Below are 14,787 nucleotides of genomic sequence, written 5' to 3' on the forward strand. Positions count from 1 at the left end.
TCCTGGTCTAGAGTAGCTGACAGCTCTTAGAGCTACCTCCTTGTTCCTCTTGACTGGAGTTCTCACAAAAGCCATGCCAACAACTTACTTTCTAACATGAAGTAGAAGAATGTTCCTTTCTTTCTCTATTACTGCTTCTCTTCCCCTCATTCCCTGTAACAGGGCACTTGATTATCACAGACCAGGTGATACTAAGCTTGGTAATTTTCACCTTTTCTCCCTCAGGTTGCTTAATTAACACTTGTATTGCATCTCTTACTTTGCATATGGGTCTTGCTAGAATCATAACCCTCCTACAGCCTTGAATACATGAACATGAGATTTAGGAATACTATTCTCCTTGTAATTTCTCCTCAGAAATAAGTGTCCAGAAACATTAAAAAACACAGCAAAACAATGAAAAAAAAAAACCAAAACACAAAAGAAACTAAAAAGCTATGATGATAATTAAAAAATCTATATATTTTGCATTCTAATAAAACAATAAATTTTTTTTTCTTTTTTTAATGTGTTCTTTTCGTTAGAAAAATCTGTCAGAAAGCTAGTGTATTTTGGGACAGAAATCTTCCCTGAGAGGTGGCTGAAGCTTGCTGCTTTTCATTTTTTCCGAGCAAGCTGAAAAAACTCTGAGAACATTCTTCAAGTATGATTATTGAGAACTAGCTCTTCAAGATGTACCAGGTTTCATACTTCTCCCACTTCTGCGGTTTTACATTTAAAAAATAAGAAGTCATACAAAAAAGTTTTCACAAAGTAAAAAGCAAAGGAGAAAGTTGTGTGATCAAATTACAGAGGCAGAAGGCAAGCATAAGAAATACTCTGAAAGTTATCATGCGTATCACTAAACTACTCAAAATGTAACTCACATACTTTCATTCTCCTACCCAGAGAATGACTAATACTACATCATGCCGTATAAATACTAGGCAGTATTTAAATAGGTCCAATTCAAAAATCTCTTGAAAATTTAGATAACTCTTTGAGAAATTACACTTAAGTATAACTAAAACACAAAGCATGCAGTTTGAGCCCTTAAGATTTGTCTGGTCACTTGGACATTCTGGCATAGAATAGAGAGGAGGAACACAGCAAAAACCAGCTTCCATCCAAACCTTCATAGGAGACGATGTAAAACTTATTACGAAAAGTAATGGGAATTTTATGGCTGCTGCACACATAAATGGAAAGGCAGCAACAAATTTACCACACTCTTGGAGTACAGCACATACTAAATTAATTTGAACTAACTCAGTCTGCAATATTATCTGATTTTTTTATTTGGAAGGCAATTAATGAATTCAGAAAAAAAACACCCCAAAAAACCTAAAACCATTGCACTGTTATATTTCTCCTCTTGTTCTTCCATTTCACTTAACACCATCCTCTTCCCCCCAGCTTTAGATGTAGAATAAATTTGGTTAGAAGCAATCTCTGGAGGTGACCTAGCCGAACCCCTGCTCACAGAAGGGCTGATGTGATCAGGCTGAGAACAAATTCATTCCCTCAAGTCCTGAACACCTGGTTGTGGATAGAGTTGACACACTTCACTTGCAAGAGAGAAGTAGTGATATGATTATAGATGTAAAACAACAATTTAACAAAGTCTGATAGTAAATGGGGCAGTTTTAACAAGATTCAATGGCAATTACACTTGACTATTTGCTGCATAGAGGACAGGGTCAATCAAAACTGCCAGGGAAACCCTCCTGTTCTCATGAGGTTCAGAAAGGACCCCCTTGCATTCTAAACTCCTTCTCAGAGGGAAGTTTAAGTGCAGCTGATCCAGACTTAGTCCCAAACTTAGTCAACAGCTTATGTCTAAAAGATTGTGTGTGCGCAATCAACCCATTATATCACTTAGCTAAGATTTCTACATTTAGCACTTACCGGGCATCTGATGCAATAAGGAATCTCTCAGCCTCGAGGAGTAACCTTGAGAGGTGTCCCTACCCAAGAGAAGATCCTGGCATACGGCCTCCTGCCATGTAGAAGAGCCCAATGGGCACTGGGCTAACCACTGTTTATGGAGTAAGGAAATTAACTTATAGTCATACTTGTACACTAACTAGAGATGTTAGTTTCTTCCAAACTGGGCTTGAGCCTGACCTTAACCAGCACTGTGGTTAGGGGGCGCGTTGCTCAAATTAGCCTTTAGCTATTGTGGTGGTGTCTCCCCTGAACCCACTTTGAGCCTGATGCAACCATCACACCCAGACACATCCATTACGTCTGCTGGTGGTGGCTACCACCTGAGCGGGGTTATGGGAAAGAAAGCTCAGACTGGGGGGGGAAAGGAGGAGCACCCGGAGGGCTTTGCGCAGCTCAACCCAGCACCTAACAGCTCTCAATCACAACAACCCGGCTACCGCTGCAGAGCTGCGGCAGCGCCGAGACATCCTGCACCGCCCCAGCCCTGGCCGCGCACACACCAACACCCACCCCATGCTTTCCCCCTAGCGCCCTGTGTGCGGCAGGGCCTCCTGCCCCGCTGCGGGCGGCACCGCGGCCCTTCCCGGGCCCTCCGGTCCGCGGTGGGCAGCGGCGTTCAGGAAGAGGCGGGCTTGGACACGGTTATGCTGAGCGCGGCAGAGGTTAAACTGGCCCCAGGGCAGGGCAGCGCCCTGGGGAAGCCCCTTCAGGCCACGCTGCCGCAGCGCAGCCCGGGCTGCCTCAGCTGGCGGCGCCGTTACAGCTCTACGGTAGCTAGGAAAGCTTACTGGTACTTAAGCGTTCTCCCGATTAGGATCAGAACTACTTGTGAGACTTGACCGAGGCATTCAGACACCGTTCAGACGCCTCCTGGCAGAAAACCCCTCAGCCAGCGCCAGTGGGAATGCGTGTCCCTCGGATCCCGCCGCTGCCACCCATCCCACAGCAGAAATACGGACGCTGGTGGCGTGGCTGCTCCCGCCCCGCAGAGCCCCGGCTCTAGCGTGGCAAGGATAAGATCGCTTCACGCTATTCAGACAGTGTGAGGAAAATCCACTTTATAATTCAGCACAGCTTTGTGCAATAGCATGGTCCAGTTACACAGTAACATTTACTGCCCAGTCACCTTTCACTCCACTACAGGTTCAGACACTGCCACCCCTTCATAATTTGTTGTTTACTTGACCTACAGAAAGATCATGCCATCACAGAATCATTGAATGACTTGGGATGAAAGGGACCTTAAAGATCATCTAGTTCCACCCCCCTGCCATGGGCAGGGACACCTTCCACTAAACCAGGTTGCTCAAAGCCCCATCCAACCTGGCCTTGAACGCTGTCAGAGATGTGATTCTTAGGAGAACTAGAGTTGTACCCACGGTCCTCAATCCCCTACCGGAGCTGGCACCTTTCTGAAGGTAAAGTTCAACCGATGACACACTTTGGATCTCACATGCTTCAGCTGTGCCGGTTTAGGCAGGCGTTTAATGCACTGCTGGCTCCCATACATCTAATCAAGCAAGTGTGTTCTGGGATTCTCGTCTGATAGTTGCAAACTGAAGTCATAAACCATAGTTTTCCACTGCAGGGGGAAAAAAAAGGTTGACATAGAAGCCTAATGATAGAGGATAAAAACGTTGTAAGAGAAATAAGAACTCAGCAAATTAAGCTAAACCTTCAAATTCCCTTTGCAGATGCCCTGGAAAAGCGGCTGGAGCTACGGTCCTGGCTCCAGTTTCGCTCTGTGTTTCCAGTCCTACAACCAGCCCAGAGCAGAGGAAGGTCGGTCCCGCAGGCGCTTACCGTGTGCCTGCAGTGTTCCCCCTCCTCTGACCCCAGGCACCCAAACTTGTGGCTTATGGCGCTGTCCGGCTCTCACCGCCCTCTCCCCTCACCGCTGCCCGACCCCCGTGCTTCCCACAGCCACGAAAGGCCGCTTAGTTCCTGTCCGGCGCCTGCGGGATGGGCCCCGCTCCCCATCGGAAGAGCGGAGCCGCCACCAGACCACAGCGTTCCGCCCGGCTCTGCCGCCAGCCTCGAAGTTCGGCGCGGGGAGTTGTGGGTGACGTAGTCCCTTGCCCCGCCTGCGGACCCCAGCGGCCCCTAGATCACCGGCAGCGCCGTGCCCTTCGCAAGGCGCTGTGGGTATTGTAGGAGCGGTCATGCGAGCCAATGGAAGCCGCCGTTTTGAAAGAGCTTTCTTACGTAGCAGATGCTCGCTGACGGACGTGTTTTCTTTTTCTGATGGCATTGGCCAATAAGAGGGCGTGACCGGCGATCCATTACTTCCCCGAGCCAATCGGAGTGGGCCATGTAGAGCAAGCCGTTTCCCGGCGGAGTGCGTGTACTGCTGCCCGCAGTCGGGAGTTGTTCGTCAGCGCGGCCGGCAGATTGGTGGTGGCGGGGCAGTGGGCGGGGCGAGGCGGCCGGAGTCAGGGCCCCTCGGCGGCGGCGGCCCCTCAGGAGCCCGGCGGGATGGGGCACCGGGCGCGGCTCGCGCTGCTGCTGTGCCTCGCGGTGCTCTGGGCCGCAGGACTGGCCGCGGCCGGTGAGTACCGCGGTTCCGGCTTTCCGCGTCCCGCTCGGCCTGGGCACTGCGGCGGCCTCGCCCCCCGTGGCCTGCAGCGGGGGAGCGGCGTGCGCGCTGCCGTGCGGTCTGTGGGGGTCCTGGTGCCGCCGCTGGGGCGCGGAAGCGGTGGCAGCGGGGGAGGATCCCCTGTGTCCTCGTGGGGGCTTTGGGGTGTGAGGGGGCAGCTCTGTCCTGGCCGGGGCGCTAAAGCGGCGGAGGGGTGGGAGGGGCGAGGCAGGAAGGGAGCTGGGCTCCTGTCAGCTGCCTGGCCGCGAGTAGCCGGGCTCGCGGGGGGCGGCGGGCCCATTGCTCACCTTGTGCCTGCTGTTCTCCGGGGGCTGTTCGGTAGGCCTGCTGGGTGTGAATGTTTTGTTTGGCTTGGCTTCTGCCTTTAAACAGCTCATTAGAAGCCTACTTTGTAATGTCTGCTCTGTTCAAAACTAGAATGAGACTTTTTTTTTTTTCCTTCCTAGTACGCATTTTCTTGATGAGGAGCTAACAATGCTGATGTTAATGCTATCAGAACAGTTTTCTCACACATATATAGAGAGAGCATTTCTGGGGCCTGCATTATGTCGCAATAAAACCTTTTTTCCAGTTTCTTTTGTTGTTATGCAGCATGGCTTTTGTATGCTTCTCATGTGTTGTCACCTACTTCCTTTCCTGGGGTTTCTGCCTCCCACACCCTTCTTTCCACCACGGGCGGGTGGGGGGAATGTGCAATGCATTTATTTATACAGTGTTTCTAAAGCTAGAAAGCACTCCTTTAATAGACAGCCTTATCCACTGCTCCTGGGGATGTGCTTTTAGGATGTCAGTGGTATTTCAGGAAAGTAACTGAAAGCTTTCTCTAGAGCCACGTTCTATGGTTTGGGGTTCATTACTAGGAAGTTGAAATTTGAAGTTTTGTTACTGTAGTTCAGATTCAGATAATGTAGTTCAGATATCAAGCACAGTTATATGAGCTTTGTAGATATTGTTACAAGCCAGCAGGACTCTTGGCAAGGTGTGGAGAAGATACATAAGAGTTCTGTGAAGCCAGAGAGATGTACCCAGACTTCTAATGGCATGTTCTCACAGATAGTGTATATAAAGAAAAAAGCTAAGGTGAGATGAGACTGTCCATATTGGATGAATCATCTGCTTTGTACATGGAAGTGTGGATGTTAGGTGACAGAATTAAGGGCTGTTCAGGTGTGCATATATGCTGTGCAGTTCTTCTTTTGACTGTCCAGTGTCACAAAACTGTGTTTGTGAATATGAAGTTCTGATAACTTAATTCAGCCTTTCAAAACCGTCTGTTTAGAATCAGTTGAACTAATCACAATTAGTAGGCCCAAGAAAGCACATGGCACAGTATTTGAAGGATCAGGAGCTGTTGCCAAACTTAAATCACTATTGTGGGGTAAACTGTTGATTAATAGCCAGAATTAATTAGGAGAAGTTGTACAGAGTCCAGCTTTTGGCAGCAAATTGTAATAGAAGATCTTTCTTGCTCAAATTTTTGTCAAGAATCATTCTGAAAGAAAATAAGTCATCACACCATCCGTGTCTTGGTTTCCTACAGTAACACAACCACTTTCTCCAGTGTGGTACAAGCTTAGAGACTGTGTGTTAAATGCTTTCTTGAACGCTTGTTCATTCCTAACGTCTGGTCTGGAAACAGTCATCTAGAATGTGAGTACATTGAAGGGAGGGGTTTTAAGAAGGATGAGTGAAAATGGTTCAAGTATTACATTTCCTGACTTCAGAAGATGTTTTTTAATGAGGATTTTTTTTTTTTTTAATAGCGGGTCTTTTAACTATAGCTTTAAACCCTAATTCTGTACTCATAAACTTTGCTTAAATCAATTTTTTGAGAACTTGAGGTGAATGCAAGGAAACTCAGGCCAAAAGAAATGGGCACTGTATTTTAAAATTATAACATTAATACAGATTATACAGAAGTTGCACATTGGGGCATGGGGAAAGAATATTAAGGAGTCTATGGGCAGTTGTCAAAAGCAGCTAAAAAACTAGTGACTCTTCGTGTTCGGATGAAGCTGCCTGTCTTCTGCTTATCACAGTGGCAACGGTCTTCTGCTGCTTCTGTTGATTGTTCATTAAGAACATTGAAAAAATCTTCTAATTTTTTTCTGGTTGCTGATTCTTTTTTATTTTTCCCCCTTTTTCTCAGACTAAGTGGTAGAAATTCTGTCATTCTGCCTGAAGAAAGCAGAAGTGACTCATGCTCTGACTATCCTTCACCTTCCAACGTTAACTTCAGTGATAAGCAGAGGTTTTCATACTGTGTCATTAACTGGTAGGACAAATGGGCAGTCACATACTTGTAGGAAGCTCTGTACCTAGTCTCTCGAAAGACACAGCTCAATGGCTTTCCCTGACCCTTCTGATTTCACTTGCCTAAATGGAACATGTTCGCTAAACTTGTTGCCAGGTGGACAATCTCGGTTCCTACAGAGAAACTGCTTGAGAGTAAGTTTTGTAAATAGTTATCCAGCAATTGCAAAGAGACTGGAAAAAAGATTTGTATTCAGTGTGAGGGTTGACCTATATCTTAAAGATGAAGTTGCACTAAAATGAATACACTGCACAGATTGTAGCTGGGAACAATTTGCTTGCTGCCAAGGATATTTGAAATTAGTCTTGCCGAATAGATGCCACTTAAGGATTTTGCTTAACTCACTGCATGTTTTAGAGGTGCACATAATAGGAATAGCATCTGTGCTATGGAGTCTGTTTCTGTACTGAATTTAAATTGAAAACGTCATGAGAAACAATCTCAGGTAATATTTTTCTTAAGATTTCCTTTTTTCCTGCAGGAATAAGATAAGCAGGGTTTGCATTCTCTTTCGAAGTCCGACTAGTCAGTTTCACAAAAGGAACACTGAAAGAAATAACTAAAAGTACCACAAAAATATCTCTGATGGATACTCTAAAGCCATTGTAGCCAAACCTTTTTTGTTCATGTACCCCTCTCAGTAATAAAAAAAAAAATTGAGTGTGCATCTTCAATGTTTAACTTACTAAAAAAATTGTGTGTACTACTGTACTAATGTATTATGTATATCATAAAACATGCACAAAAACAGAAATGAAAAAAACAGTGAGATAAAGGTGAAATAAACACTCTATTAAGAGAAGTTTTTATTAATTAGTGGTACAAAAAGTATTTTCTTCCTGCACCCCAGTGGATTGGTTAGTGCACCCACTGGGATGTACATCACTTCAGACTCTTACCAGTTGCTTTGTTGTGATAGTGTTTGAAGTTTGAAGAGATTGGCAAAAACTGGAAGGAAACTGACTACAGTGATAGTTAGGGCATTCATCAGAACTTTGGGAGATTGCCAGCAGCTTCCACTTAAAGACTTTGTGACTATTTTCCAAAGGTGAGTGACCATTTTAACATTGAAACTAATAGTATTTCTTGTCTGGTAGTAGCAGTCCTTTAGCTTTATAGACTGTCAGTTGATTTGTTCTTCTAATACAGCAAAACTTTGGAACTGTTGGACTCCCTCAAGTGAATGACATTCTTGCTGAATCACACTGTGTAGCTCTTGTTTCTACCCCTCTCTCCATAGTGCTCTTTTCAAAATGGTAATTCTCACAAAATGATAGGATCTTTATCCAGCATATGGTGGGATCTTTCTATCTAGCATAGGCTGCCAGAGTACTTTTGCTATATTTAAATAGACTGAACACTGGTATTTCTAATTGAGGAAAAATGAATAAATTTTAAAGCTGATTTTAAATATATATGAAGTGGTGGATGGCTGAAACAAGTGTTTAGCTCTGTGGAGTGCTCTAGAGTCCCAGGTGGGCATGAGAGCACCCAGCAGTGTCTACAGCTCAGCACTGTAAGTGAAGCATTCTGTACAGCGCTGGCAGCTGCCTGTTTCAGCCACAAATATTTTTGCCTGCTTTTGCTTTTAATGTATTATTGCATCTCCTTAATTCATTTAGCAAATGGTAGGATTAATTTCCAATTGGCCTTTTCAGAAGAGGTTTATAGAATTAGGCAGCCTTGGTAATAGACACAATTTAAAAAAAAAAAAAAGTTACTATTTTTAAGGTAACTGTGGAAAACCAAACTAAACTATCAGCTTTAATCTCTGAAGCAGGTGTACAAACATAACATCTGTGACTTTGTTCAGTAGTTGAGCCTTGACTAGTAAACTGTTCCTAGGTCAAACTGTGACCTTCCATAGACCTTTCATTAACGCTTTCAGAACAGTTTTCTTAACTGTTTCTTAGAAGTACACACACTTCTATGAGTAGCGGGTGTGTATTAGTCAGCACTTCTGCAGAATAACAAGGCTGTAAATGATCCCTCCTCTAGTCATATTATCTGTCATCACTGCAACCTCATCTGCCTAACTTAGAAGGAAGTCCCAGAGCTGAGAAGAGTTAAACTAATATTTTGTTGTTGCTTTAGTGCTGTTTTGGAACCACTGTTTTGGAAACAGTTCTTCAAGTACAACTTCTTAGGAACAAAGCTGGCTCCTTCAAAGAGAGTTTAAATGATGCAACAGAAATGAAATAGGTTTATTTATTTTCAAGGAGGAAGAGCAAGCATTTAATGAGCTCTACCTTATGTTGCACAGATGTCTCTTACCTTTCAATTTAGTAAATTTTTTGCTCTGCATATGAGGTTACAATAAAATTGTTCCTTCGTAAGTGTGCATAGATGGTACACCCTCTTTATTTTTGACCTTGTGTGGTCATTTCTTGTAAAGTCAACCTTCCACAAATTGAAATCAGTTAATAAAGCCTTTACCAAAAAGTTAGAATGGTCTAGTGTGGTCAGGTATGTAGGCTGATTTTAAGCAGACCAAACCAATCACTTTAGCTGGTATAGCTGTTAAAAATAACATGATGTTTGTTACTGCAGTAACAGGTATTGTATAAGTGCTTTGTATATATTAATAGTAGCATACAAGCTACTGAGTAGGTTAACCCTGGTTTAGTTTTCCCCTAATCCAGAAGCTTTTTTGAATCTCTTGACAGGCTCTGGAGTTTGAAGTTGTAGGGGTGGCATTTGGTTTTAGGATAGTAGAATGTAGTTTGTGGGAAACATGGTAAACTTGAATTTGTCTCATGATTTCAAAATGCAAAGGACCAGCAAATATCCTAAATGCATATGTACTTGTACTGTATTTAAAAAGCAACTGTTACATGGTGATCTGAAATGTTGAAGTTCAGTAATAGAACTTCCTATGACTTACTACATTCAGCCTTATCAGTTAGATTTCTCAAACTGATAAGCACTGTGGTCTCTGCCAAAAATGCAGCTCTTTTTCCCTTGTTTTTCCCTTATGCTTCTTTTGGTGTTTTTTCCAAATTGGCATGTGTTCTTATGCTGTCTTGGTTGCTGCTTGCAGGGCCTGTTTCATCTGGAGTGACCTTTGCTGTCTCCACTAGTTTTTCTGAAGGGCTCTACATGCTTTCATTTTTGAACCTGTAGGTTGCAGCTGCTTACCAACATCATCTGTTCTAGATACTTTTTAGTCCTGTGTCTGCCAGCAGTCAAACTTTTTGAGCTTTACATCCTCTTCAGTATGTTCAACAGAATATCATCTGTTTGTCTCAGTTGCACTATCAAACTCATCACCTTAGTTTTGCAGCTTCACTTGTCTTTGCATTTCTTCTTGATTTTTATTATGCTGTTATAGCTTGAAGTTGATTCTCATCTTTTTACTTGTTCTAATCAAAGGTTATGTTTCAAATAACAATGTGGAAATCACTTTCTGGAACCTGGCTTCCAAGATTAGCCCTTTCGTTGCAAATACATGCAGTTGCACTGTTATAGTAATAGTCTTCAGAACATGTACTGATAGTGTCATGTCTGTAGTTTGTCACTTCAGAGATAATTTATCTCTGATAAGTCACTTTATTTGCATGAGGATTAAAAGTATGTAATTTTTCTTTGCTGCCAAATGCATATCGAAAGCAGAATTCTATAAACTTTGAGAGTTTTGTTGGCATTCAGTATTTGTCTTTAATAGCTAACTGTAACATACTAAATGGTGTATTTCATGTACAGGGCACTAACTTCTATCAGTTTAAGTACCTTTTCTATTCACAGTGCAGGTCTCCAGCCTTCCAATGTCTTACCACTGCTATAGGGCATTATACGTCCCAGAGTCTCAGAAGGGGGTTTCTAAATGTAGTAGGAGTTAGTGGCAGATTTGCTTAGTTATCTATTTGAGCTTTTATTTTGGTTTAAGTGAGTTGTGTACCAAAGGGAGGGAGGTCTGTAGCACCTTCTTTCAAATGTGTGTAGGTGGGTGGTTGTTTATCTAAATGAGGTAATATCAGATACTGATGACTGAGAACAGTCATGTTTCAGCTGTGATAAATTTAGAGGCTTTCAGTCAAGATGTGTATGAACCACGTTGTTTGAAGCACAGCGAGTAGCCCATTTAAGTTGCAGGAACAAAGGAAACGAAACACAATTCTGCAAACCAGTACTAAAACTGTCATAAATAAGCTTTTCTCATTATCTTCTTCCTCCTTTTCACCTCTGTTCGTTTAGGTCTCTGCCTAATAGCATTCCTATTTTATTTAGCATTTCTTCTCTTTCCAGTCTTTCTAATCAAATATCATAACCCATTCAGATAAGAAAGATGACAGTTAAACAAGGCTTGCAGCCCTTGAACAGTATCTTAAAGACAATCTAGTTTCTCACAGTTGTGGAGAGAGACCTCTATATAAAGGTTTGAATATGCTGGACAGGCAAAATGAACTGTTATTCTATAAAGAACAGTGCTTAAATAGGGAGGTGTTAATGTAACTTTCTGGTCACTAACAAAGCTGTTTAAATTTGATTTGGTGACTAAAAACCTTAAATTCCATAGACCCTTTTCAATTGATGCATACTTCTTTAGGTAGTTTAGTTGGACTGGAATAATTGAGACTGCGTAGCAATCTAGAGGATTGATTTGGGTTAAAAAAAAAAAAAAAAAACCAAAAACCAATCCACACTTTTTTCGAATGTTGGACAAACAGTTGTGTTGGCATAACTTAACGAAGAAGAGGATCACCTGTGAAACATTTGATTCCTCCTGACAACACTGATATGGTCTTTCTGGAGTGCATTAGTCAACTTAGTACATTAGAATATCTTAGAACCTTAGAAAATAATTAATGGAAAAGCTTTTTACTGACTTAAGACATCTCTTCTAGATGAAGAGGGAAATCAAGATGAATCACTGGAGTCAAAGGTGAGGAATTAAGTTTCTAGTCATTCTGTTTTTCATGTGGAGTGAGAGCAAAGGTCTCAAATTGAGAACTATGATTTGATTCCCATAGTAAACTGTTGTGTAACTCTTGCTGTCTCATTAATTTCTTCTGTGCATCATAAGAATTAATGTTGTGTTATGCTTGAAAATTTTTTTTCTCTTCAAAGAACTGAAAGGTATAGACTCAATGAGAGCTGATAGAGGTAGCTCAACTTTTTATGCTATTGTTTAAACTCTAGTATGTTAATAATATCTTGAAGAATAATGTGGGGTTTTCACGAGCTGCTGGTCAGTTTCTAATTGTCTAAATTATGTGGCTGCTTTCCTTCAGACTTTATCTGCAGAGGACCAGGTAAAGGACCATTCCACAGGAACTCGAGTGGTAGCAGGTCAGATCTTCCTCGAATCGGGGAAATCAGACTCTCAATCGGAGGATGAAGAGAACTTTCACAGTCAGGAGGAGGAAAAAGAAAATTCGCTGGAAGAATTGAACTCTCTAGAAATGTCAAATCTATTAAATAAAGACTTGGAAGAAGCAGAAATGCAGAGTCCAGGTAATTACTCACAGACTTTTGAACAAGTGGCAGTAAGGATGCATCTGAGTAACTCTGGCATGTGAATAAACACAAATAGTAATTTTGAACATATGAAATGACTAGTGTCTTAACCTTTCTGGAATGGAATGGTCATTTCTGCCTTTTCCATTAGAAAATAATATCTGAAAGTTTTCAAATATATTGTGACTGAAATCTGAGTGGTTATTTTTAGATGCATTTGAAATGGTTTTCCATAATTCTTGTTGTTTCCATCTTGTTGGAAAACTTTAACTAGCAAATGGAAAAAACCCCGATTTCTTCAAATAGCACTCAAGTACACATACTATGCTGTGTATACATGGACCAGCCACAGAAGGAGAAGTTGCATCAGTGTTTCAGCCTGCTGGCTGTTTGCCTGGAGGGGCAGTTGAGGAGAAGGAGCAAATAGTGATGCAAAGACAAGCTTCCTAGAACAGCATTGGGAGCCTTAGGGCAACATCTAAATTGCATGTAGACTTCAGTAAACTTTAAAATATAGGTAAAACCTTATGTCCTTGTGTATAAATTCCCAGGAAATTCTAGTATTTCTTCTTTACTACTAATAAAACTATAAACTTAATACAATTTTTTTGACATGCAGTTAATAGTAGGTGATAACTAAATGGCACAGTTGAGTACCCTAGCCTACGTATCAAAGACTTTTCCTTTTCACTTGTTCATAAAATGCAAATCTTCAACTTTACTGAAAAAATATAATTACATGGTAATATTAGTCTATCTTCTCAATTCAGATTTGAATGTGAAAAGAAAGCAGGAGTTACGAAATGAGCTCTGTTATATACTAACTCTGCCTGTTTTGTAATAAGCCATCCTTACTAATCCAGAACTAGTATACAGTTCATCAAAACTCAGTAATAGGATTAACTATTGCTGTCGATAGGCATGGTGTTGTACAGAAAAAAGTATAGAAAATCCACTAAATAGCTTTCTGCCACAAACTGAGCTAAGCAACATACTTAGTGCAGTCTGTTTCAAAAGTAAACTTTGAGATACTTTTAATCTCACACAGAAAGATGTAACCAGATTTCTTGCTCCCTGGCAACTATGCTTCTTAACTATACCTGTCAAAGTACTGCAAGTGACTTTCAAAAACCACAAATTTAAAGTCTTGCATAGCTTTTGGAACCTCTTATGAAGTAAATAAGTGATGTGGATGGAAGGATTACTCATTTTATCTAAGAAGCCCTTCTGAAGGAAAAGTACTTGTATTCTGGTAGGGGGGGAAAACCTGCGAAAGGGCAGCTTTACTGGCAAACTTTTTAACTGAGCAAGACAGGAATCTAGCTTAACTACGTGTGTTGCATCTCTTGAATGAGCTCCTGGTGGCAGGACTGCATTAAGGGAGAATAAAGCTTTTTTTAAATATTTTGGCTCCTGTGTATGGTCATGAGATTGCACAGGAGAGAAAAAAAAAAGTATTCTTCAAGTTTCCACATGTATTTTGCAGGAAATTGAGTAGGAAAAAAATCTTCAGTAATTTTAAATTAGTACTACTTGGGCTTTTAACTTTCTAAGAAAGAAGCTGTCCTACTCTCTTCTGATTAAGTGAGGAGGTCTTGGGTGTATAGGAAGTGGTATTTTTTAGTTTAGTTTTTAGTCTTTTGTTTATGTAACAATAGAGTTCTATATGGACAGCTTTTGCTGAAAAGTGACCACGAGTTCATACAGAGCTGACAATTCCTGCTGTGTTTATTTTCCTATTTGAAGGAATCTTATAGTAATGTAACCAGTACTTAAAAGTAGTCTATATTTGGGTTTCCTGCAGCATAGAATGTGAGAAGAGATGTGAGTAAATAAGGACAAAATATAATGATAAAGTACCATATAATTTATTCAGACATATTAAAACCGGTAAATTGATACTTGTACACTCAGTTTGACAAAAAGTAATTTATTCTCTGAGTAAATTATTTGCCTCAGTTTGTATTTATCATTCTTCAGGTACATGATAAAATAACTTGTAAGCATTTTATCCTGGGATTACATTGCTCTTTCACTTTAGGGATTGTTACTATCTGGGGGGCAAAACAGCATTATGATTGAATTTAGAATCTTTAAAAAGGTAAGGGGAAGGACTGGTGCACAGCAACTTCGTAACTTTAATGTACAGCTAACTCTCATGCAGAGCACTGTATAAATGTTTTATGTTCTATTACTTTCAATGCAAGAGACAAGGTACTGAACAATACAAGTAAAACTTCAAGTTCTCAAGTAATGTTAAAATCCTGGGCCTGGAGTTTGTTCAAATGATAGTCTTAAGCAGTCCCATCAGTTGTAGCTATATGTACACTTAGCATGAGTTTGTGCATCTCTGTGGTTAACAGATATGTAAATTGATTCCAGGCTAATTGCATCTGGACACATTATTTTTGAATGCAGCTTCTGAAAATAACATTTTTCCTTCTGTGTTATGGGGTAATTAATTTGGAGTGGTGTGGTGAAACATCTGCTA

At 41.4% G+C, this 14,787-nt stretch overlaps 1 protein-coding gene across 4 annotated transcripts in view; it reads left to right on the top strand.

The window, feature by feature from the left end:
- Nucleotides 1–4,244: 4,244 nt before the first annotated feature.
- SEL1L (SEL1L adaptor subunit of ERAD E3 ubiquitin ligase) overlaps nucleotides 4,245–14,787 on the top strand; it is a 34,259-nt gene continuing 23,716 nt past the window's right edge. For 3 of the 4 annotated variants that reach the window (XM_030482064.1, XM_030482065.1, XM_030482066.1), the window contains exons 1-3: nucleotides 4,245–4,477; nucleotides 11,684–11,721; nucleotides 12,071–12,293. In XM_030482064.1, coding sequence (XP_030337924.1) covers nucleotides 4,405–4,477; nucleotides 11,684–11,721; nucleotides 12,071–12,293 — 334 coding nt within the window. In that variant the 5' untranslated portion in view covers nucleotides 4,245–4,404. The remainder of the gene's footprint in view (nucleotides 4,478–11,683; nucleotides 11,722–12,070; nucleotides 12,294–14,787) is intronic. The other variant, XM_030482063.1, reaches the window with a different exon arrangement.

The sequence above is a fragment of the Strigops habroptila genome, chromosome 4, assembly GCF_004027225.2.
Source record: "Strigops habroptila isolate Jane chromosome 4, bStrHab1.2.pri, whole genome shotgun sequence".
In the NCBI taxonomy this organism is placed as follows: Eukaryota; Metazoa; Chordata; class Aves; order Psittaciformes; family Psittacidae; genus Strigops; species Strigops habroptila.